Source organism: Rhinolophus hipposideros, assembly GCF_964194185.1.
Source record: "Rhinolophus hipposideros genome assembly, chromosome: 9".
Taxonomy (NCBI): Eukaryota; Metazoa; Chordata; class Mammalia; order Chiroptera; family Rhinolophidae; genus Rhinolophus; species Rhinolophus hipposideros.
The window spans coordinates 55,814,797-55,839,421 of NC_138055.1; the positions used below are offsets into that span (position 1 = coordinate 55,814,797).

Sequence of the window (24,625 nt, forward strand, 5' to 3'; positions counted from 1 at the left end):
CCCCTAGCTCTTCTCCCTTCTTTCCCAAGCAGTCTTCCCGGCTTGGGGGCGTTCGGTGTTCGGCCAAGCCGCCTGTCTCCTGGTAGTGGGACCGGAAGTTGTTCGGGGGAGGGGAGACTGCTGTGATGGGGGGGGTTTACAGGGGGGGCCCGTCCCTCCTCAGGTGAAGCCGCTGATGGAGATGGAGCCGCCGCCGTCGCCGCCGATGAGCGTCCGGGTCCCAGCTCGGGCCCAGTTGTCACGGCCTCAGTGACCCCCACTCCCCCCGCACTGGGCCGCCCGGGCCAGAGTGGGGGACCCCCAACGCCCCGCCCCCCTCTCCCCCAATACCGTCCCCTCTCCCTCACCCCACCAGCCTGCGCGCGCGCGGAGCTGCCTCAGGTGAGTGAGGGGCGTGGCTTGGGCGTAGCGCGGGGGGCGGGACCTCGGCCGCCGGGGGCGGGGCCTGAGGGGCTTGGGCGTGAAGAGAGGGGAGACGTGGGCGCGGGCTGGGTGTGAAGAGGGTCGCCGGGTGGGCTTCGGCCCAAAGGGAGAAAATTAGCCCTGGGGAGTTTGGCGGTAGGCCCCAGGATTAAGGGGGAGGTAGCAGGAACCTAGGGGTCCTACAAAAGGCGGGAGATGGGGCACAGCTGAGGACCGAGGACAGGCAGGCGCCGGCGTGCGTGAGGTTCCTCGCTAGGGTATCGCTGGGGTAGAACGGAAGGTTAGAACAGAGAAAGTGGAATCACAGAGGGGACCTGGAAAAAACGAGGGACCCAGGGATTTGGTCGAGAAGGTTGAAGGGAAAGACAGGCCTAGGTGGGAAATATCTGGGAGATAACGATCAAAGTGGGAGTAATATGTGGTAGAGAAAAAACTTCAGGTGGAGTGAAAAGTGCTATGGGGGTACTGTGTAAGGTGGGAAGTCTAGGAATCCTGGAAAGAAAGAGATTCACTGCATATGAGCCCTAAGCAATGTAACAGGAAGCCCTGGGGCAGACGTGGGGGAGCAACAGACTTAGGAGGCAGGTCTAAACTAAAAGCCTGCATGTACCTCCTCACACAGCCCCATCCCAGTTATTTTCTTCCCTCTTGTCTGCTCGAGTTGTAGATACTCACTTTTTACGTTTCTGTTTGATTTCTTTGCTTTCTTTTCTTTAAAATCATGACTGGTCTTGTTTGTGATAGTGGAATATTTAATGGAACATGGACTTCTAGACGTGAGATGTTTAGTAAATAAGGTACTTTTTCCCCCTCCACAGTCAAGAATTTACTAACTCTGCTTCCTGGAAGATTCGATGCATTACCAACCACATTGTGTCAAGCTTTGCTTACCTTTTTTCCCCTTTAATCCCTTCTCTCATAAGCAAAATTGTCTACTGTTGTGACTTTTATTGACCCTCACATGTTTGATAGCTCCAGGTGTGTCCTAGTCTCCCCAGCCTAAACCCTCAAAGCATCCGTGGTAAGCTTGATATGCTCCTGACTTGCTCATATTTCAACTCTAGGCCATCCGTGGTCATGACCAAGCTGAAGACCGTTGAGGTCTGGCTGTCTCCCCTTACTGCTCCTTGTTCACTTAGCCTGGATGACGTTCATATGCTCATACCCTTAGGAAACATTAAAAACAGGTGTCTACCTAGAGTATTTACACTTAACTCTGATTCTGAGGAAAGTCCACATAAAAGGCCAAATCAGACAGTCTTTAAAAGTCTTGTTTGGTAGGGTATGTTAAATGTCTAGCCAGGAATACTTCATCCCCTCATGGGTCTGCCAGTAGGTCAGTGAACCTTGATTTGTGGTATGTAGGGGACTTCAGCCTTCCCCACTAACAGCCTAAAGCCAGAGAATCCAGACAACTCCCTGGGTCATGAGAACAGTCAGAAGAGTGGCTCCTGAGATAAAAATAAAGTCTTAAAAGAAGAAAATAGCTTTACCATTGGAAAGCAGGAGAGGTTTCACTGGAACTTCTGGGGTGGGCCCCAGGGTGGTGGGAGCTGCCCTCACTTGGGCAGCTTCAGAATTATATCTTGCCCTAGTCAATAGATGCTGATGTCTCCAGCGTAAAACATAATGTCTTTGTTGCCCACAGAGTGCAGTTAGTTCAATTGTAGCTTCTGGGCAATCCCCTTCCTCCCAGTAGGTTAAGGGTACAGCATGTTTCAGGACTTGGCTCAGAAGTAAGTCCTGACTTTTTCCAGTGAAAATGCAACTGAAAGTTTCTTCTTTATTTCCTCTTAGTTTAAATCTGCAGCTTGTACTTCCCAGCATGGGGAGGAACATTATCCCACATTTTACCCTACCCTCTCCAACATCCACAAAGGAAGTATTTTCTCCCAAACTGGCCATCTCTCTTCCCTCAGCACACACACAAAATAGCCAAGAAAAAATAGAGATGAGTTATTGTTGGGCAGCTATTTCTAGCCTCATTTTACTCTGCGGGAAGAAATAAGAGTGTGGGACCCTGTGGGTGTAGACAATGCCACAGGCAGAGAGACTCCCTTTCTTTGTTGGTCTCTTGACCCTGCTGGAGAAGACTGAATTCCATGTTGTTTGATTTGCCTCCTCGTCTCAGAAAAGTTGTGGGCTCTATATTGGAAACAGAGACAGGTCCAAGGTTTATCCGATGAAAACATCCAAGATATGAATGAATGGCTTGCCCCCCAGGCCCCCCAGCCCCACAGGTAGCATCAACCTTGTAGACTCTGCTGGAATACATATGCTGACATAATCCTTGAACCAAGAAGCCCTGTTTCTACCTTAGAGATATTTAGTGAGTATCTAGGTTGGCTTTTTCCTCAGGCCTATAATCTCTGAAAGAGACACGGGAGGGTTATTTCTTTTTCCATCCATAAACCTGTGTTTCTAGTTCAAGGATTTCAGTCACTAAGATGTAGACCTCAAAACTGTTCATTTCATCACCCAAGAAAGCAAGCAAGCAAAGTAGCCCCAAACCTTCCAACTATGTGGTAAGATTTAACTTTGTGCCATAGTACTAGAAAGAACTCCAGACTGGTAACCTGGGTTCTATTTGTCCTACTTCTGTCACTAACCAGATGGGTGATTCTGGGCTTAGCTGCTGCTTCTGTTAAACAAGAGATCGGAGATCATCTCTCAGCTCCATTCTAGCTCCGAGATTCCCCAGGTCCTAGAGCCTCCCTGCCCCCAGGGCTCTCCACGTGAAGAGAGACTTATTAAACAGGATTGTCAGAGCAAGGTTCTTTGTTAGCAGAGGACTCTGACAATTAAGTTCGAGAATTTATCCTAGAAAAAGGGCTACATACCTCACTGCTGAATGTCACTACGGTCACCTTCGAGTACACCCCTTAGGAAGCTATGCACCAATGCCAGCACCTAGTCCACCCTTCAAAGCAATTTTGGAACTCTGTATCTGGAATGGCCATCAGAGCTGTCCTTGATGTCCTGAATGTCATCAAAATGTCTTCCTTTCCATATTTCCTTTATCTTCAGGTAAAGAAAGAAGTCATTGGGGGCCAGATCAGGTGAGTAGGGAGGATGTTCCAATACAGTTATTTGTTTACTGGCTAAAAACTCTCTCATAGACAGTGCCGTGTGAGCTGGTGCATTGTCGTGATGCAAGAGCCATGAATTATTGGCAAAAAGTTCAGGTCGTCTTACTTTTACATGCAGCCTTTTCAGCACTTCCAAATTGTAAATTTGGTTAATTGTTTGTCTAATTGGTACAAATTCATAATGAATAATCCCTCCAATATCAAAAAAAGGTTAGCAACATCGTTGCAACAAGTTGGCAAACTTAATTGTCAGAGCCTGCATTTCTAGCACAAACACCAGTCCAGTGAGTTCTTTTGATTGGCATGCATTAGGGACTTCTGGCCATGAAGGAACTGCCAGAATTGTTCCTGTCTCTTCCACCTTTTTGCCACCCTTCCTCAGTTAGAATAGTTAATTGAGACTTCCATGTAATTTCAAACATCGTTAGATGGAGCTAACCCTGTTTTTGGACATCGTTAGCTTTAAAACTGATTATTGTAACACTCAAATTGAACTCCCTTGTTCTACTTTCCCTAACCCTACCCAAACATACAGCTAAATAACAGTGACTTTGTGGGGCCTTCCTATAAACACGGATTGTATACTCAAGAGTATACCCCCCAAAAAAACACACACACCAGGAAGTATTACCTCATGTGCATCACACCTAGTGATTTAAACTGTTTAGTTTGACCCTTTCCTTAATTCCTTAAGTCCTAAAATGAGACATGGGAAGGATAGGATTGTTTCTCCTCCCACCCATGAACCTTAGCCTTCTCTCTCTTCCGCAGTCTACGTGGGGAGGACAGGGAAGCACAAAGAACAAGAGAAAAAAATGCATTCATCTGAGCTCTAAAAGGAAACAATGAAGTGATATTTTCCTACTGCCCAGGTGTTGTGTTTCCAGCTCTTACCCCTTCTTATTTTAGAGTCTGGCCATTCCTAGGATGACCTGGGAATTCATCCCCTCTACACTGCTCCCCAAGTTCTTGGATAAGAAGCTGAACTGTCTTCATCTGTGTTATATGTAGACGGAAGGTCACCATCTACAACCTGGTGAAAAAAATGAGGCAGCTTTCTGCTGTAAAGACAGACACATGAGCTGAGAAAAGGTTTGTGGGTTTTTTTCAGAGGTCACTAGATTGTCCCTAAAGATCATTTCAGAGGGGCAAATTGCTCAATTTCCAGGTCTGTTTCCTGGAAAGGGTGCACAGTTAGGTTGCAGACAATGCCTAATTCCACCTTTCCCTCAACCCTCCACCTCTTTCCCCTCCCCAATTAGGCAAAGCCCTGGTAGAGAGTAGAGCCAGCTATGAGATTCTAGCATATTTTTGCTCAGATTATTCAGTTTGGGAAGGCACAGACAGGAGAGGGTGATTTTGTAGGTTTGAGCTACTTGTGGTACCTGAACTGCTCACTCCCAGGCAGGTGGTAAGTTTTGTCTTAATTGCTGAGCTCCACCTCAGATCCCAGGTCCTAAGGGAGACCGGAGAAAACTTTTCCACTTCTCCCTGTTGGAGAATAATAATAACTAAAAGGACTAATAACTAAAAGGACAGCATGGATTCTTGCCACTCCACCGCGAGCCTCTTTCCCAGCAATAGCCCCCTCACTACCTTTCTACCCACCAGAGGCCACATGGAGTGTGTTTTAAATTCCAATTTTGAAGTGTCACTGGATCAAACAGGATTCCTTGGAGGATTCGAAGAGCTTTAATTACTTGTGATGTCCATCTTATTTCAGGCTTTCAGAGCCACTTCATAGAGAAATCTTGACTTTCTGACATTTTTGTCACTAATGGTTAGAGCTATGGGAATGTTTTTGTGGAGATGCGGTGATGGCGGTGGTAACTGATGCCTGATCTGCCTTTAGAACCCAGACCTTGGATTGGTCCTCACCTGCTGCTTGTCAGGAAGTACAGTGGGAAATCTGTCTGGAAAGGATGCCCATTCCTGTTCATACGTGACATCAAGTGGATGGGACAAAAGGCTATGGAGGACTCTTGTTATGGTGCCAAGAGGATTCAAAAGAACAACGAAGAAAATCTTTGTCTCCAGAGGTTACAATGACCAACCTTTCCTTTCTCCTCATATAGATACTTCCTTTTGAATTGGGAGACTAATTGTTTCTAGTTGTTTTGTATTCAGCTCACTGAACTGAATTTATAGTACACATGTGCTTGCCTGTATCACTCAGTGACATCTATGTTGCTATAAAGCCAGTTTCCTTCCAAGATCTTTGAGCCAGGCCTGTCTTGTGTAACTAACTTCTCTCTCCTTAAACCCCCTCCCCCTGCAGTGTATCTCCAATTGGCACTGCCTAATTTGACCCAGTTCCTCTAAGGAGACACTAAGATCCGCCTGCCTGGCCTGGCAGGGGGAGGAGGTGCTTTGAGGGATGGGCAGTGGGAAGGTTGGGAGGGATGTGCCACCCGGGGGGGGGGGGGGGGGCTTGAGCAAATAGTGAAGTTCATCTACTGATTTGCTCCTGGCTCTCAGAATCCCAGGACTGGGAACAGCAGAATCTCAATCCCCTCTGGCTTCCAGGGTTACCAACTTGGCATTTATACCAGTTGGAGGCAGCTAAAGACTTATTTTGCCCAAGATGTGTCATGGAGCACCTGTTAAGAGCAATTAAGAAGCAGAAGAGCTCAGTTTACTGCTAGGAACAAAGTCCAACTCAGAAAACAATTCCTTTAGACCCCTCTGGAAATTGTTTTGGGGCCATTTGGGCAGGTATCCAAGAATGAGATGCATTTCCTGAGCCAGTGCTAGCTGAATGCTATGCTTCAACTACTCTGCCCACCTAGTGCTTGTCTAGCCCCTGGTCTTGTCTTGTCTTCTCTCTCTCTCTCTCTCTCTCTCTCTCTCTCTCTCTCTCTCTCTCTCTCTCTCTCACACACACACACACACACACACACACACACACACAAGCATATTTCTCTAGGTAGAGCCTGTTCAACTTGTTCTTCCTTTTTAAGTAACAGATCCCACTCCCACAGGGATTATACCAAAGGAAAAGATGCCTTAATTGATGTTAGAACCAGGGAAAAGCAAGAGATCCATGAAGGCCTTGAGTACCCTGGCTTTCGAAAGGAAGCAACATGGTTTAGTAGAAAGAGCACACCCCAGAAAGACAGGAGACTTGTGTTCTTTTTCTTGTTCTGTTCTTACCATGAGCCCTGAACAAGTCAACCATGCTGAGCCTCAGTTTCTCCAAGCAGAAAATGAAAATTCTGCTCACTCTTGCTTCTCCTGCACGGTGTGTGTGTGTGTGTGTGTGTGTGTGTGTGTGTGTGTGTGTGTAGTCATGTGTGGCATCTTGAGCTTTGCAGTTTTGAAAAATCCCAAAGAGCAATTATGGAGCTAATGATTTGGGAATGAAAGGGGCTCTATGAGTACCAGGCCGCCCTCCCTCATTTTTGGATCTCTGGCCACTGCAAGTTCTCTGGCTAGTTCCACAGGGTATGAGTTCACTAACCCCTGTGGACCTGGGCTCTTCTAATCATTGCCCAGAAGGGAACCTTCAAGGCACCATTTATTATTGTGGCTTGGTCTAACAGTCTGGTCCCAAAGCTCAATCTATCCCAGGGAGGATGTCAAGAAAAGAAAAGTTGAAAATACACTTAGAGAAATTTTTCTTCCATACCTAGTTTTCCTGGATGAGACTAACAATCGCTCTGATGAAATCTAAGGGAGAGTTGCTTTGTGAACTGGCGGAAAGCCCATGTTTCAGGCTTTCTCATGAGACTTTTTAGGAGTATGATGTCTCAGCACTAGACAAGAAGGACCGTAGTATGAGGAGAAACAGGCTAATAGATTCCTGTGTGCCCTCCAGGAATCCCCACCCCTGCTTCTATCAATATAATATTACAAACAACCCAAATTTTCATCCATCTGCCTTAGTGAGATACTTCAAAGAGACCAAGAATCCTAGTGGCAACTCAGGCTGTTCCTTGCCCCACTCCTGCTCCCCCATATCTGCCCCTGGGGTATTTATTTTTCATTAGCTGAACAGAAAACAATTTTGGATGTATGTAAATTTCCACCAAATGGATGTTTTTTCTCCTCCCACAGGATCCTAAGGAGATAATTCATTGCAACAAATTATCACTTTTAATTGTTCTCAGTTCTGGATTGTTTAATACTGTACTGCCAATTACTACCTGCCTTCCGTCAAATAGACTAACCTGCATTTTAAATTCAGGCTCCACCCCCCCCCCCCATTTAAAAACAGTAAACATAGCAAAGTAATTGACAAGAAGGCGGGGAAAGCCATTTATTTTGTCTATTATACCTTCAGTAGAGGGCTCCTCACAGAACCTGAGGTGGGCTGCTCTCCTCCACCTTCCACTTTCCTATCCCCCTCCCTCCTGCCATACACCCAAAACAGAATCCCTTGAACGACTGAACCCTGCTTCTTCCTCTTACTACTACCCCGTCCTTAACAGGATATAGAACCGCTATGGGGTTGTTTCTTTGCCTCCAAAGGGCTGAACTGAGCTGTAACCTGCTTCCTTTCCTACAGCATCAGCTCTACCTGCAGGGAGAGGGTCTACTCTTAAAACAACACAACCAGGACCGTTCTGGAATAAGACCGTGATTCCACCCCAGAGGCTGGGCAAGCAGAAATTGTGGGTTGGAGGAGACCCTGGGGTTTGTAAGTCAGGGTACATTATCTTCCCCACCAGGACAAGGTGTGAGGTTTTTCTTCTTTAGAATAGGGTGAGAGCACACTTAAGTGACCCTTTAGGTTTCTTGCTGACTCCAGAATGTTAGAGAGAAACCTCCTCCCTTCTCCGATCCAGCTTCTAATAGCAGCTATTTTCTCTTTCAGCAGAATCTAAGATGGACATAGAAGACTGCAATGGCCGCTCCTATATGTCTGGTATGCCCTCTTGTGCATTCTATCTGTAAGGGCTGGGAGCAGACACCCTCCTGTGGAGCGGAGCCTTCAGCCTAGCGCAGGACCTCTGAGTGCCCTAGTCACAGAGCTGACACTCACGCTTGACAGTGTGCATTTATTTTGGTCACTTTACATTCCCTAGTGATTCTCTTCCCAGACTTCTTGCGGGATAGAGGAAGGGGAAGGGAACAGGAGAGGAATACGAATAGAGACTATTAGAGAGGAATGATTTGAAGAAAAAAGAGTTTCTTCTGTGCCCCGAGGTCACCAGCCAAACAAGACATTCTTTCCCAGCCAGGTAGAGAGTGGAACAGGGTTTCAGACCTCAAAGGCCTGTCATGGCCATGGGGAATATGTAAATGAGTGACCTAGGTTAGGATAAGGAGCAGAAGAGAAGGGTGGAGTACTAGAGAACACACGTCCTACCTCAAGGAGCAGCAGCTCTTTAGTGTCTACCAGTCATTATCCAGTGTGGCCAAAACTTCCAATTTTTTAAGAGAAATGAAATGCTTCCATTTAAAAATAATGACTCAGTATTTTTAAAAATGTTCATGGGGCAAGCCAAACTTAAATCTATGGGATGAATCCAGCCAGTGGGCCAACAACTTATAGCCTTTGAAGTAGAGATATAGAGCCCAGTTCTCATTTCTCCCAATCATTTCCCACGATCATAACATGTAGCTTTTCATACCTGCCAGATACTCTTACTGAGGCAGAAGAGATCATGGCTTATAGTATGACTGGCTTTTAGAGTAATCAGGATCCTCTCAGAGTTTAACAAGGTGAAAAGAAATGGGGAGGGTATAGGAAAGGGCCTAAGACACAGTATCTGTAAGATGGAAGCAATCATTTTTTGGACCATTAGAATGTCGGAGCAGGAAATGATTATAAGAGGTGTAAGAGAAGCCAGAATTGGGTTTTGACATGAGTATCCCCATCTGAAATCCAAGCACCATTGTAGAGATGACCTATAGCTTCTTTTTTTTTACCCTAAAGTGGGACCAATGGAAGAGTTATGGGCATGCGCTAAGGCATATAGCTGGATGGGTCAGGCACACATTTAAGAATCACTGACAACACTTGGGTAACGTAAGGGAAGACATTGACTCTAACCCCTTTTTCATTTAAGGAGGGAAGGAGTTGGAATGGGTAAAGGCATTCAATAGCTGTCACATGCTGGACAGAGTGACAGGGGTCAAGTGGACTGACTTAATTGAAAAAGACTTTATTGGTACAAAGGTCATAGCCTTTCTGAGGAAGGAGCCAACCCTCCTACCTCCTGCCCAGTTAAGAAAACCACTATTGAGCAACAACCACTCAGAACCCTGCTTTATTGCTGGGGACCATTCAGATGGCTACCTGCCCTAAGGTAGGCAAATGAAAAACCAGGAAGGTGGCTGGGGAAATATCCCACAGGGCTCTTTTCAGTCCTACCTCTGGAGAATATTGGATGTTAGATGAAAACTTCTGAGGGTGTTTGCTTCCCGGTACTATGAAACCAAGCTTTCGCTGCTTCCAGCAGGTTGGCATTTCGTAGGTAGGAAGAGGCCTCTCTCTGCACAGAAAGGCTTTTGAATGAAAGTGGAGGCCCCCAAACCCTTCATCTTTGTTTTGAGAATTCTAGATGTTAGCAGCTAACTTAGAAAGGGAAAAGGGGAAATCAGGGTAGGGCTAACATTAGCCCTGAAAAGTAGCCCCTGCAAAAAACGAACATGGCTGAAACAGTCCACTTGGGGGGCATCTGAGAGCCCATCACTGACCCATGCCTTCTGGGCTGACAGGGCAGCAGTGGGAAAGGCTACAGTGCACAGCAGTAGCTCCTTCAAGGTTATTGCGGTTCTGCCTGGCCATTTGAAGGGGGTATCTCTGCTGTTCTTCAAAGAGATTTTCCCCCTTCACAGAACCCGATTCAGAAAGTCCATCTTTTCTCCCCTTATCTCTTTCTAAAGGTGCAGATCATTCCCTCCTGGAGGACAGAGAGAAGGGAAGGGAAGAGCCCATTAATTTACCGCACAGATTCTCTCTCCTCCCCCATTCCCTATCTTTCAAGGGAAACTGAGTTGCTCAAACCTGTTCATGCAATTATTTGACTAAGCAGTGCTTGTCCCAAGTTTTCTGGAACTGTGAAATGTTTAAGGGAACCTTAGTAGAAAGGGATCCAGGGGTAGGCAGCCCAAAGTTTCACAGCCCCTCCCACCCCCAAATTCTTGGAATCAGAAAATCTAGTCTCCAAAGTAGGTCAGCACGTCAGTGAGCAGCTCCTCTGGAAGGGAAGGGAGCAGAGGCCTTGTCTTGATAGAGGGCGGATTCATCCAGGGCTGTCGGCTGCTTGCCCGCCCCAGGGGCACAGGAGAGGAGGGGAGGTGGGGAGACTATACCAGTATTTTGCCTGGGATCTGAAAGGGCTCAGGGCCACAGAACCACACCAGCCTGAGACCAGACTGTGCTGGGCCCTCTCACTGCTGAGAAGGAGGGGGGCTGTCAGTCCCCAGATCTACCGAGCTACCTCCCTCCTGGAGGAGGAGGGAAAGGAGGGAATACAAGTGCCTGAGTTTGGTGGGGGAGGGGCTTTCTGCCGATCTCAGAGCCTTGAAGCTGCCCTGTGTCCTGGGCCCCATGACCTCTGGGGCCTTGGCTTCCCCAGCTGGCGGAGGATTGGGCCTTCCCTGGGGGCCCCCCTTTCTCCCTCCCACCCGAGGGCCCATCCATCTCTCTCTCTTGCACACACTCTTGCCTCTCTCAGGCATTTGTTGTGCAGTTCCTCTTTGTCTGCTGGGCACGAGGGCAACGGCATCTGCCTCCCCCTCCCTGTGCACACACCCCCTACCCCCCCACCCCTTCAGTGGCTTGGGAAAGAGATGCGGTAGCCTAGTTCCCCCCCACCAGACACATATACGTTCTCTCTAGCCCCCTCCCCAAGCACATCCAAGGGTTCTCTCTCTCTCTCTCTCTCTCTCTCTCTCTCTCTCTCTCTCTCTCTCTCTCTCTCTCTCTCATACACACACACACACACACACACACGCACACACACACGCACACTCTCATTTACTCCCTCTCTCACTCACACACATACACCCTGGGCTGAGTTCTTCTTGCTGGCTGCAGCCGTGGGCCCCTGCTCACCGTGCCGCTGCCGCTGCCTGCGAAATGACGGCGGTTCCCCTCACTTCCAGGAATCCACGCTTCCTGGAAGGTGAGTGGCTGGGCTCACCCCTGCCTGCCACCGAGACGCAGACATGCACACACCACCCGCACTCCCTCGCCGTTTCCAAGGCGGCAGCCGCGTTCGCACCCCAGGGTCTCACCGGCAAGGGAAGGATAATGTAAGTTCAGGCAGAAGGTGGTTAGTGGAGGGGGGGAGGGGGGTGCTGGGGCTAGGGAGCCAATTCAGTAACAACTCCCGAGCCTGAGGAGAGGGAGAGGATGGGGGTTGTGTGTGTGTGGCGGGGGAGGGGGGCGTTCCTCCTTACACTTGCGGAGGATGGGAAAGGGTGTTTGGTGTTGCTAAGCAAAGACTGCGACTTGGGCAGTGGGAGCTTGTGGTGACATCTTGATTAGGCCTTGGGGACAGATGTAGAGCTGCCCTGGGTGAAATGCCGAGACAGGCCTGGGTGGGAATGGGTAATAGAGAGAATCAAGGTAAAGAGGAGCCTTGGTAGCAGATGCCTCAGCCTGGAACAGATCTAAGGGGCCTCAGCCTCCTTCCACAATAGAGCTGGGGATGGGCGTCTTTCTTTGCTCCTGTACCCACTATTCCCTGCTAGCAGGCTAGCATCCTGCCACCCCTGAGCCCCTGGTCAAGAAAGGGAAAGCAGTGAGGATGAGGTTCTTGGCAGAGAAATGTGGAGGTTCTCCCTCCTCATGGCTATTTCCTAGATGTAGCCACTCTTTGAGGGATCCAGGAAGGGCAGCAGGAGTGAGGGCTAGTCTTCTTCAGCGTGTGAAACACATTTAGCTTGTGGGACATTGCCCTGGTTCCTGTCTCTTCCTCCTGCTTTTCTGCCCTATAACCACCTCCTAGTTCCTCTGATGTGAGCCTCATGATTTGGCTTTGCCCTCTGGGGGTTCAGCCAATCCATAATGACTCTGACCAAGAAAATGTCTCTGAGACCTGAGAGCAGGCTTAATTTTTGGCTTTGACAGTTTGGGATTTCTCGGGAGTCCCAGGCATGTGAAATTCCCTCACTGGGATTTCTGAGGCTAAGGGAGGAACTGGTGGACTTCCTACATCTGACTCTAGTCCCCTCCACCCTTTAGCTAGAACTCAAAATCCCTTCCAACCCCTGAAATGATTCATTTTTATGTCTTAGCCCCATAAAAGTAGGCTTGAGCCTGTTTTCCCCCTTACCTTTATCGTGGGGAGGGCCATGGCGCCACAGAACTCCTTGAACTACTGTTGTAGAGGGAGGCACCTGCTCTTCCTCCTGTTCCCAGGCCTTAGTAGGGAAAGCCACAAAGGACTTTCCCCCTTACTGTTCCGAATAAACCTTTAAGGATATCCTGCCCCATATATCAAGCCCCTGGCCCCCAGAGGCAGCCTCAGCATAGTAGGCTGGGACCAGCAATGGATTCCCAGCAAGCTTCCTCATCCTTCCAGGGTCAAGGACTCAGTGCCAGGGCCCAGAGCCCTATTCTTGCCCCCATTACAAACATCAATTGATTTAGGGCAAGTTAGCACTGGTGTTTGAAAAGGAATGAGAAGATAACCCTTTCAGCCCTTCTAACTTTAGAAACCCTACATGTAGTTGAAAGGACATATTTTCAAACTGTGTCTGGGTCTACAAGTCTCAATCCACAACTCTGAGATGCTCACTTCATTATATGTGTGTGGTTTTGATTTGGGGCAACTTTTGTATCTAACCATGGTTCACCTAAAGAGCCCCAGCTGGGGAAACTCAGTTTCAAGCCAAAAGGCTTTTTCTATAGATAGTGAACAAATTTCCTCAGGCTTTGATGGGATAGAGTGGGGGAAGTGGGACTTTTAGGAGAGGATATGAATGGGAAATGGTCCCAAAGTCCTGAGTGGTTGTTTTCTTCCCACTGACCAAAGCTGGAGAGGGATCCCTCAGGAGGGTGTGTTCCGGATTTCTTGCCTCAGGCCCAAGACTCCAACCATTTTATAATGGAATCTTTATTTTGTGAAAGTAAGTATGTGCATAGCTGGGAAATTGGGTAAAGTACTAATAGGTGGACTTCAGGGATGAATTTTAGGGTTTGTGTCTCTTCCATATTTAGGCCTGTGTGCACACATTCATGCATGTTCGTGTTAGCAGATAACGTAGAAGGCTATGGCTATGTGTATCTCAGTAGGTGTGTTCTCTTCATGTGCATCTACATACGTGATCTCTGTCTGTGTCTCTGTTTTACGTGTGTCTGTGTCTACATGTGTTTTATTTCACCTATATATTTGTGTAGAAGATTGTGGGGAGGAGGGATATTTTTTTTACATGATTCATATTATCTTCAGGTATGTTATCTGATATTTAAAAACATGAAATTTCCAAAAAGCATTTTTACAAAGCAATCTGTCAACAAGTTAAAATGAATACATTGAAAATAAACTGATTATTTCACTGTCAAGGGAACATCAAATAGTAAATATCTAATTGGAATCATATCAGATAGGGGGCTTCCTAGAGTACTTGAATTTTTGCTAATTTTAGAAAGTCTAATGGCCCCAGTCTCCCCTGCTGAAGCAATGAGTCCCAGTTGGCTGTGTAGGTGGTGATTACGGACATGGGAACTTACTGTTTGTGATCAGATCCCGCCAGTCCCACCACTATGGGCTATGTGACCTTGAACAAGTAACACAGCCTCTTTTTGCCTCAGTTTCCTCATCTGCAAAATTAAGATAATATTGGCACCTACTTCATAAGGTGGTTGTGAAGATTAAATGAAATAATTAATTTAAGGTGCATAGAACAATGACTGGGACATAGTAAACACTCAGTTAATGTTAGCTGCCATCATTATCATTGCTATTATTATCATTAGATTCAGGGACAATTCCAGCTGCCCTTCCTGCAGATCCCGAACCTGGTGTTGGGGGCTCCAGAGAGGAACAATAGGGAAGGACGTCTGCCCTGAACCGCCTCCCTCCTGAGGCCCCCATTTTCCTCTCCACCCTGGCCCGCCCAGCCCCAGCCCTGCTTCCTGTGGACGTCAGGCAGTGATGCTCTTCCCCTCAGGCCTAGATAAAGGTAGGGTGGGCAAGGCCCAGCCACTCAGCTTGCGGAAGTCAGCACCGGGCACCCAGGCTGGCGAGGGCACATGGTATGGTGCCCAGCATACAACACTGCCTTGTACATGGCTACAGGATAAATCTAACTGAATTTTGAAAAGATTAGGCAATGGACAGTAAATGGCTCCCAACTGCAGCTTCACCTGCCTTCTTGTTCTCTCTTCCAAGGTAGCGGGGACTCATCTCTGGAGAAGGAGTTCCTCGGGGCCCCAGTGGGGCCCTCAGTGAGCACCCCCAACAGCCAGCACTCTTCTCCCAGCCGCTCACTCAGTGGTAAGTGTACCCTCCATCCCTCCCCTGGCACTGGGCACCCCCATTTGTGTTTGGCCCTCGATTCATCTTCCATTGGCAGCCGTTTCCCCATCGCTGCCTCCCTCTGGTTTCCTGCTCAGAGTCTCTAAGAGCACTGAGGAGCTCAGTGTCCAGGGTTGTTCTGATTTCTGAAAGGAGAGTGAAGAATCACTGCTAGACTAGGGTGGAATTAAAAAGGACATGGGTGGGATTAAGTTTGTAAAGGCCGCAAAGAGAAAGTCTGGAGTTGGAGTAGCAGGTAGATAGAAAGATCATGAGCTGGAGTCAGGTAGGAAGTAGAGATGAGGAGGACCTCCTCATCACCTCTCCCAGTTCTCCTGCTCAGATGGGGTCCCCATGACTGCCCCTCCTTAGCTGGCCTTAGATCTGTGACATTCTCTAAATGGTTGAAATATCCAGGAATGTAGGTCAGAGCTAGAGCCAAAGTTTTCTCCTCGATGGCTCCTCCCTTCTCCATCCCCCTCTCCAGATTTTTATGGAGAGAGTAGAGGGGTTCAGTCTTATGAGGTGGGAGGATAATGTGAGCCATGTCTGTCTTCCAGTTTTGTTTTCTCTTTACCCCTGTCGCTTCGGTCTTCCTAGGACCATTTTCGTGCCACTGTTACTTGCTGGTTTCCTGCCCAGGGCCAAGTCAGACATCTTTCTTAATGACAAGAGAGTGGAGGAGTAGGCTCCCCTTAACCTCCTCCTCTCCCCAGTGACAGAAGACATCCTATGTACCCCAATGTTTTTCTCTTGAAGCCGATTTGCTTGGTCAGTGGGATAGGAGGAAAGGGTTGCGTCAGGTCCCAGCAGACCCTGACATCGCCACGCAGTGGTGATGCCTAGCGTGTTGGCCCCTTATGAAGCCCGAGTGTCTTAGGGCTTGGGGAGTCCTTTTGGACTCTCCGAAGTGCCAATCCGGCCTGGGGACAGGCTCTCTCCTTTGCCCGTCTCTATCCTAAACACCATCCCACCCTCTAGCCAACTCCATCAAGGTTGAGATGTACAGTGATGAGGAGTCAAGCAGACTGCTGGGGCCAGATGAGCGGCTCCTGGAAAAGGACGATAGTGTGATCGTGGAAGACTCATTGTCGGAGCCCCTGGGCTACTGTGATGGAAGTGGGCCAGAGCCTCACTCCCCTGGTGGCATCCGGCTGCCCAATGGCAAGCTCAAATGTGATGTCTGCGGCATGGTCTGCATCGGACCCAACGTGCTCATGGTGCACAAGCGCAGCCACACGGGTGAGTAAGCCAGAGGTCAGGAGGAGCTCCCAGGTGGGCTGGGGAGGTGGAGGCAGTGCTAGGAGGCCATGCCTACAGTGGGGTAGCCTCAGAAAGGGAATGGTCTGTCCTGGCACGTTTTCTAGCTGAGGGAAAAAAAAACGGGGGGAGATGGAATTTGGACGCCCTGAACACCTGATTTCCCTGGCACATTCCTTAGCTGCTGTTATAAAGAACTGATATTTATCTCAGAAGTGAGGGAGGGGAAAGTGTTGTAGCTTCAAGAAGGATCCTATAATCCAACGGGGGTAAGACTCCTAGGTATTGTTTAGGCCTTCTCATCTCATGATGAAAAAACAACACAAAAACCAGAAAACAGAAACCTCTTCTCAGCTTCCTCGGGCTTTGGGCTCCTGGGGCAGAGGTAGCCCCAGGGGTTTGGGTTTGGATAATGGTCTTTTGGCCCAGTGTTCCTTGCCTGGTGCCCTTCTCCCTGCCACACCCCCCTAATCCACACCTTCCCGGTAAGACTGTACCCAGGGGATCTTTCTTAAGCAGGATTTGTGTTAGTGGCACAGCTCCGTCTCTCGGAAACGTGTTCTGAGCACCTTCCGTCCCTCGGGCAGTGTGGGGCAGAGGGTGGGGGACTAGGCTCAGTCCTCGAAGTTGCTCTGCCCAGTCCTCTGGAGTCTGCCCTTTCACTTGCAGGGGAAAGGCCCTTCCACTGCAACCAGTGTGGTGCCTCCTTCACTCAGAAGGGGAACCTGCTGCGCCATATCAAGCTGCACTCTGGGGAGAAGCCCTTCAAATGTCCCTTCTGCAACTACGCCTGCCGCCGGCGCGATGCACTCACTGGCCACCTCCGAACACACTCGGGTCAGTGACCTTCCCAGTGGGAGAGGAGGGTGCGGGACCCCAATAAACCCAGTATATAGAGCTCAGCTACTTCTCTTCTATCTGGGGAGTTACATTATCTGTCACTGAGGCGGGCAGAGTACTGCCAGAGCAGATAGGGCCCTGCCTCTCCAACTCCTCCTCTAGGCAGCAGGCCCCAGGGGGAATTTGGGGGACTCTTTGATGAGGTATTTTACATCTGCCACACTCTGTGACATGGAGCAAAAGGAGTATGGGCGATGTCCTTGGCTCTTTAACAGTCACCCTCCCTGACTTTTTAAAGTTCCTGCTGATGGCAGAACCATCTGTGCCCCCTCACCCCTCACTTCTGAGCATCAGGGAAACTCCTCCTTCCACTCCCACTGCCCCCAGCCCCACACCTGTGTTCACCTCCTCCGGCAACGTCAGAGTTCTGTCCTCTCCTTTACTTGTTACTGATTCCTGAAAATATCCACAGGCTTCCCAAACTCTGTTCCCCATCCCAAGATGTTTCCCCTTCCCAATGGCAAGAGCAGGGGCCTGGAGGTCAGTGTTTGGAACAGTGCCAGGGAACTGGACTAACCCGATTTTCTAGCCCAGCCAAGACTGAACCTACATCTGCCTGAATCAGTGGGACAGATAGCACTTTCGAAGCATTTTACTAAGTTTTAAGCTTTTGGCTTGGACTTGGGAAGATGCCAGGAGCTGAGCTGGCTGGAAAGAGGGAGCTCAAGATTGGGAAAAGTCAGGAAGAAGGGCAGAGGGGAGAGAATTAGCAGGGTCTGTCCTTGGAAACTTTCCTTGCTATTTTTCCCTTTTTCTAAACTCTCCTGGGCCAAGATTTAAAGGGACAGAGCAATCACTTCACCACCCTCTACTTTTTACAGCCACCTACCTTGTTCTAGATTCTCTCACCTTGGAGCTGGGACCTCTTTATCTCTATGTATGTGAAGAAATGGAGAGAAAAGCATCGTTGATTCATGTTTTATAATCCACAATTTCAATTGTGTCTCCTTATGTGATCCTCAGAACAGTTCCAAAGTAGATGTTGTTATCCCCATTTTGCTGACAGCTCTGGAAAAAGTGAGAAAGATTTGCCCATCACAGAGCTTTCCTGCAGCCTCCCTAGAACCCCAACAAGGTCTAGTGCCAGAGATTCCTTCCTGCTCCTTTCCCTCAGAAAAGGGGCGGCTTCCCCTGCTGGTTTGAACAACGATGTCTTGGCCCCTAGAATTCTTACAGCCAGGCCAGGGGGAGGGGGATTTTGGATGTTCTGTAGGAGATTATATTAGAGACAGAAGAAGGCACAGATATATTGCAAGATCCCATTATGTGAAATGCTTTCTATTACAACCCATACTATAAGAAAACAACGGCTCCTCTGCAGGTGTTAAATCATTTCCTCAAGAGTCTTGGGTGGATGGGAACCATGGCTTTCATCTCAATCCCCCAAACACTGGGCTTTACAGAGCAAGAGCAAGATGGTAGTAGATTGATTGAATCAAGGTCAAGTTTAGGCAGGGGGATAGGGGCACTCCTGAAGATACCTTCTCCAGTCTCCCTGCTCAGTAGTAGCAAGATACATAAGATAAAATATACAATACCTTGTTTCTTTCACTTTTTTCTCTCCTCTCACAAATGTCATCTCTCAAAAGTTATCTGTAAAGGAAGTGTCGATCTCAGTTTTCCCAACCTTTTCTCTTCAGTAGAAACAAATCTTTATAACCTGTTCTTTAAAAAATAAAAAAATTTTAAAAAGACCGCCCCCCCCCCCCAAAGTTGTTCTCTTCCTTTTACTCTCCTCCCTTGTTTTCCTTTCTGTTCTTTTACTCTTTTTCTCTTCTCGGAATTTCTCTATCAGTGATGGGTTCTCTGGGGCTCTCTTGGTATCTCAGTGTAGAGAGACAGAAAGAACAATAAGCAGTAAAACCGGGCTAGGAGTCGAGGTAAAAAAGCACAAGTAAAGGTCAGTGAAAACTGCCCCTCCCAACATTGGCAGATCTAAGGGCTCTCATTTCTGTTACGCCACCTACCAGTTTCCCCCAAACCAAAGCAGATCGTTCGTAAGCAAAAAAACCCCCTCGTGTGATAAACAACACTGACACTGTCTGCCACGCGGAAAGGTGAAACCGCAGTCTGGGCCCCAGACTCTGAGCTCCTGGGGTGGGGCAGCCCGCCTGCCAGGGATGATCCCCTACAAAGTCCCTGGGTCCATCCTTCCTTTGAGCAGCAATTTGGCCATCTTGAGGCCCACTAGCAGTCCCACACTATATGCCCTGGGTCCCCTCTCTCCTCCCATAGCTGTGCATTGTTCTTCTCTAAGGTTTGATCCTCTGGCCTTGCTCACAGCTGAAGTTGGGGAAGGCAAGACAAGCAGAAGAATTCAACTGAGCAAGATTCCTTTCTCCTCACGCCAGTGTACCTTTCCTCCTAGATGATTTTGTAGCGCCAGGGCACAGGAAGAAGTAATTTTGATGCTATTTCTCTCCTCTCTCATCCACAGTCTCCTCTCCCACGGTGGGCAAGCCCTACAAGTGTAACTACTGCGGCCGGAGCTACAAACAGCAAAGCACCCTGGAGGAGCACAAGGAGCGGTGCCACAACTACCTGCAGAGTCTCAGCACTGAAGCCCAAGCTCTGGCTGGCCAACCAGGTGGGCTGTGACAGGACTGTGGGGGAGTTGAGGGCAGGGCCAAGGCAGTGCAGAACAAGGTGGATTCCAGCACCTCCCCCCAAAGGGATAAGACCCTTGGAAAAGGGACAGTTACCTCAGGAAATCTGCCAAGTGCCCCAGTTAATGCAGAGCCCCTGGTAGGTGCTGCAGGGAGACCCAGAAGTAGGAGAGGATTTGATTTATGTCCTCAGTCTAATGGGAGAGAGGGTACACAAGGAAGTATAAAATCAAGGGTCAAGTGTATATAATTGTCCCCAAATTATCTGACATATTGCTGGGATGAATTCTAGATGGGGTCAAGTAAGCAGAACCTAATTTCCCAGGCATGGGGTATGACCTTCCTTGGCTACTGACTTGCTGGTTTTCCCCAGGAGAAGGCTCTTGGCCCAGTGCTTCCCCCACTCAGCTGCCTATTCCCATCTCCTTCCCCCTAGGTGATGAGATACGTGACCTGGAGATGGTGCCAGACTCTATGCTGCACTCGTCCTCTGAGAGGCCAACTTTCATTGATCGTCTGGCCAACAGCCTCACCAAACGCAAGCGTTCCACCCCCCAGAAGTTTGTAGGTAAGAGTCCAGTTGGAGAGGAGACATCAGCTTTAAGCCACAGCTCATTTAAATCTAAGGTCTGGTAGCCATTAGAGCAGTTGGGTCTGGAGATTTGATTGAAGGAAAGAAAGTCTGGTGGTCTCTGGTGCTCAGAATCTGTCCCCAGAACAGGAGTGAAGAGGGATAATGACCTTGAGAAGGTACAGAAGGATTAGTGTTGAAGATTCTTGTAGTGGTTCTATGAAGACGGGGTCAGGGAACTCTGGCTCTCCCAGTTTTTGAGGATACCAAGGGCTTGTCTATAGGGGCTGAGAGAAGGGCCCTTAGAGTCAGAGGGAGGAGGTGAGTATGGGGTCGCCCACCTGGCCCTGGTCCCTAGCTCTCTAAGGACCTGGAGCTTTATAGAAAGTAATGACAGAGGTAATAAAGATCAGTGGGCTGGGACTGAGTCCTTCTTGAAGATTACAGCCTACAGTCGGGGAGCGGCCCCACAAGGGACCTGACCTCGAGGGAAGTAAATGAGGGATGGTAAATAATGTTACAGCCATCCCATGGGTAAGAAAACAAAGAACTAATCCTGGGGAGCTGAGGAATTCTCCAAACCCAGCCCTGCTGAGAGCCTCTTCTCTACAGGCGAGAAGCAGATGCGCTTCAGCCTCTCAGACCTCCCCTATGATGTGAACTCGGGTGGCTATGAGAAGGATGTGGAGTTGGTGGCACACCATGGCCTGGAGCCTGGCTTTGGAGGTTCTCTGGCCTTTGTGGGGGCAGAGCATCTGCGTCCCCTCCGCCTTCCACCTACCAATTGCATCTCAGAACTCACGCCCGTCATCAGCTCTGTCTACACCCAGATGCAGCCCCTTCCCAGTCGACTGGAGCTTCCAGGGTCTCGAGAAGCAGGTGAGGGACCCGAGGACCTGGCTGACGGAGGTCCCCTCCTCTACCGGGCCCGAGGCCCCCTTACTGACCCTGGGGCATCCCCCAGCAATGGCTGTCAGGACTCCACAGATACAGAGAGCAACCACGAAGATCGGGTTGGGGGGGTGGTATCCCTCCCTCAGGGTCCCCCACCCCAGCCACCTCCCACCATTGTGGTGGGCCGGCCCAGTCCTGCCTACGCCAAAGAGGACCCCAAGCCGCAGGAGGGGTTACTGCGGGGCACCCCAGGCCCCTCCAAGGAAGTGCTCCGGGTGGTGGGCGAGAGCGGTGAGCCCGTGAAGGCCTTCAAGTGTGAGCACTGCCGCATCCTCTTTCTGGACCACGTCATGTTCACTATCCACATGGGCTGCCATGGCTTCAGAGACCCCTTCGAGTGCAACATCTGTGGTTACCACAGCCAGGACCGGTACGAATTCTCTTCCCACATTGTCCGCGGGGAGCACAAGGTGGGCTAGCGACCCGCTGCCCTCCCCTCACTCAGCCCACCACTCCACTCTGCCCCCCACAGGGGTCTAGCCCTGTCCCTACCACACCCAAGGAGTTTGGCTGCGTAGCCCTCACCACCGGCTACCTGACTTCACCCTTGACCCTGAGCCCTCCTCACCTTTTCTCCCCCACCCTGACTGATTTAAGCATTGTGATGAAACAGGTCTTTTGCTTATGTTTCTCCTTTTTCTCTTCTTCTCTCACCCCAGCATACTCACTGAGTTATTTATTAATATAATTAGTTGATTTTGCTTTTGCTTTTTTTTTTTTTTTTAACCTTACATCAGTTACTTGCCACTCCCCCATCCTCCTACCAACAGCCCCTTTCCACTTTAGACCTAATTTTTCTCTCTTTGATCTGGCTTTCTCCAACAGCCCTGAGGGTGGGAAGCTCCTCTTAGTACTAAGGGACCTTGAGCTTCTTGCTCCAAGTCCTCACCTTTTACATTATGTGATTCTTCAGTTTGGACGCCGATAGCTCCCTCTGGCCCTACCTTAGCTCTGTGGCATTATGTCTCTTCTCTGGGACCCTTCAACCTGGTACTCCATACCTCTCGTGCCCTCTCACTTTAGGCAGCTTGCACTATTCTTGAACAAATGAAGAATTCCCTCACGTGGAAGTAGGGGCTGAAGAAATTCTCCCCAGTCATGGTGGGACTGAGGGTCCTCTTGACTCCCCCCTATGAGTTCCCCAAAGCCTACATTCAGGATTTCCCTCTAGGATGTGATATCTCTTCCCTCTCCTTGAACAACCCCCAACACTGCTCTACTCTCTTCAACCTGCCCGTCTACTCAGTGGTAGTTTTTCTCTCCTTGGAGTGCCCCAATTTTCTATTTTCAGGGGCCAAGGCTAGGTCTGCAGTCCTCTGTCTCTGACACATTGGGAGCCACAGGTGCCTAATTGGGAACCAGGGGCATGGGAAGGAGGTGGATCAAAAATTCTTCTCATACTCTTCCACCTCTCAAACTTCTTCACTCTAGTGACCTTCCTAGGCTCTCAGGGACTCCTGCAGTCCCCGTCCTATGGGAAACTAGTGGGTTGCTGCCTGGTGACAAGGGGTATCTCAACCCCTCAGTCATGCTGCCTTCTTTTCTTCCGCCCCAGCAAGACTCACCCTCTCATTTCCGGGCTCCTGGGCCTTGTCCTTAGGATCAGTGGCATGGAGAAAAGGGTGTCTCTTTTCTCTCTTCTATTTTTCAGTATAACCAAAAATTACCCCAGGATGAGCACGGGCATCTGCCCCGCACCCCACTCCACTTTTGTCCCAGCAAGAATGGGATGGGCACAACTGAAAGGGGGGTCATCTGTTACTGCCCTCTTCTACACTCAGCCTCCAGACTTAGGGCAGGAAGGGGCAATCTCCTGGCTACTGCAGAGACCCCTGGCTATTTGGGTAACATAGTGAGTGGGGCAGGAGGAGATACAGCTCCACTGCAAGTGGAGGTCTCTTTCTACAAGAGTTCTCTGCCCAAGGCCACAGCCATCCCATTCTCTGCTGCCTCGAGATTCAAACCAAAGGCTGTTTTTCTATATTTAAAGAAAAAAAAAAAAAGAAAGTAAAAACCAAACACAACACCTCACAAGTTGTAACACTTGGTCCTTCTCTCTCCTTTTCTCTTCCCTTCCGTCTTTCTTTCCAATGTCCTTTCCTTATTGGCTCTTTTGCCTCCTACTTTTCTCACTCCCTATCAGGGATAACTTAGGGGGATAGTAAAGGGTTGGCTAAGGAACAGACCTGGGATTGGGGCTCTTAAGGGCTCTAAGAAGAGTCTACCTTACCCTCTTATGGGAAGGGAGACCCTAATAAAACTCCTCTTCCTCCTTTTTCTCCCCCATTATGTGGCCTCCCCAAGAGAACCAGATTGTCAGGGAGGGGCATTGTCAGTTGATTGTTCCTCCTTGACAATGTAGCAATAAACAGATGCTGTCAAGGGCAGAGGATGGGGGAGTTAGCGGGGTGGAGAGTGGTCTCTAGAGAAGGGGAGGGTTTTCTCAACAGCACCCTGGGGATCTGGCTCCTTTTTTCAGGATGACAGCAGAACTGAGGTTAATATCTGGAGTTCTCAACTGTTCTGGTTACTGAGCCCCTTTCTGTTAGACCTGCCCCCTACCACCTCTTCTGCGTCTGCTGTGTATCTAATCTGGTGACACCTCTTAAGGACCAGTCCCTTCTGGGGTATCAGAGCCTTAGGGGGCCCTCATCCCCTCCTCCAGTCAGCTTTGGCACCTGTAACCTCCTGGAACATGAAGAACTATATTCTGAGCCCATGAGAGCAGAGACTGGAAGGGCAAGACCAGGTGCTAAGGAGGGGAGAGAAGGGCACTTTGTCTCTCTCCAGACCATCACTGCACTTTAACCAGGGTCTTAGGTACAAAATCCTACTTTCTAGAGCCTTTCAGCTCTGGAACCTCAAACACCCTCATGCTCTCTCTCCCAACTCCTTTTGCATAAAAATAAAAAAAGTAAAGAAAAAGAAAAAAAATACATTGAAACCCACGGGGAGAAAAGAGGTGTTTTCCTTTTATATTGATATTCAAAATCAACACCACACACAAAAATTTCTAAGTAGACACTTTTCCAGACTTCTGTTTTTTTGTGTCAGTGTCCAGAGCTGCAGATGGGATTTTATAATACTTCTGGCAGCTTCTTGTGTAAATAATATATATATTATATATATATTTTTAATCAGAAGTTATGAAGAACAAAAAGAAAAAAAATAAAACACAGAAGCAAGTGCAATACCACCTCTCCTCTGTCTCCCAGGGTTTCATTTGTAGCCTATGCTTGGTGTCTCCTTGGACCTTATCCCTTCACCTCCTCTTCCTCTGGTTCCACCTCCCCCCCCCCTTTTTTGTTTTTTAAGTTTTTCTCCTTTCTCAAGGGGAGTTAAACTAGCTTTTGAAACTTATTGCAAAGCATTTTGTATATGTAATATATTGTAAGTAAATAT

The 24,625-nt window shown here is 48.9% G+C and overlaps 1 protein-coding gene across 4 annotated transcripts; it reads left to right on the plus strand.

The window, feature by feature from the left end:
* The first annotated feature begins 112 nt into the window (after window positions 1-112).
* Window positions 113-23,209, plus strand: IKZF4 (IKAROS family zinc finger 4). Of its 4 annotated transcripts, XM_081060530.1 has the most exons (10): window positions 113-381; window positions 8,332-8,379; window positions 11,571-11,720; window positions 13,448-13,541; window positions 14,807-14,911; window positions 15,914-16,174; window positions 16,862-17,029; window positions 19,530-19,679; window positions 20,135-20,266; window positions 20,882-23,209. In XM_081060530.1, exons 3-10 carry the CDS (start codon window positions 11,634-11,636, stop codon window positions 21,640-21,642), a joined length of 1,758 nt encoding a protein of 585 aa, XP_080916656.1. In that variant the 5' UTR covers window positions 113-381; window positions 8,332-8,379; window positions 11,571-11,633; the 3' UTR covers window positions 21,643-23,209. The 4 variants fall into 4 exon arrangements, with proteins under 4 accessions (XP_080916656.1, XP_080916659.1, XP_080916657.1 ...); XM_081060533.1 differs by lacking the exons at window positions 11,571-11,720; window positions 13,448-13,541 and having other exon boundaries at window positions 221-381; window positions 8,329-8,379; XM_081060531.1 differs by lacking the exons at window positions 11,571-11,720; window positions 13,448-13,541 and having other exon boundaries at window positions 251-381.
* The last annotated feature ends 1,416 nt before the right edge of the window (window positions 23,210-24,625 follow it).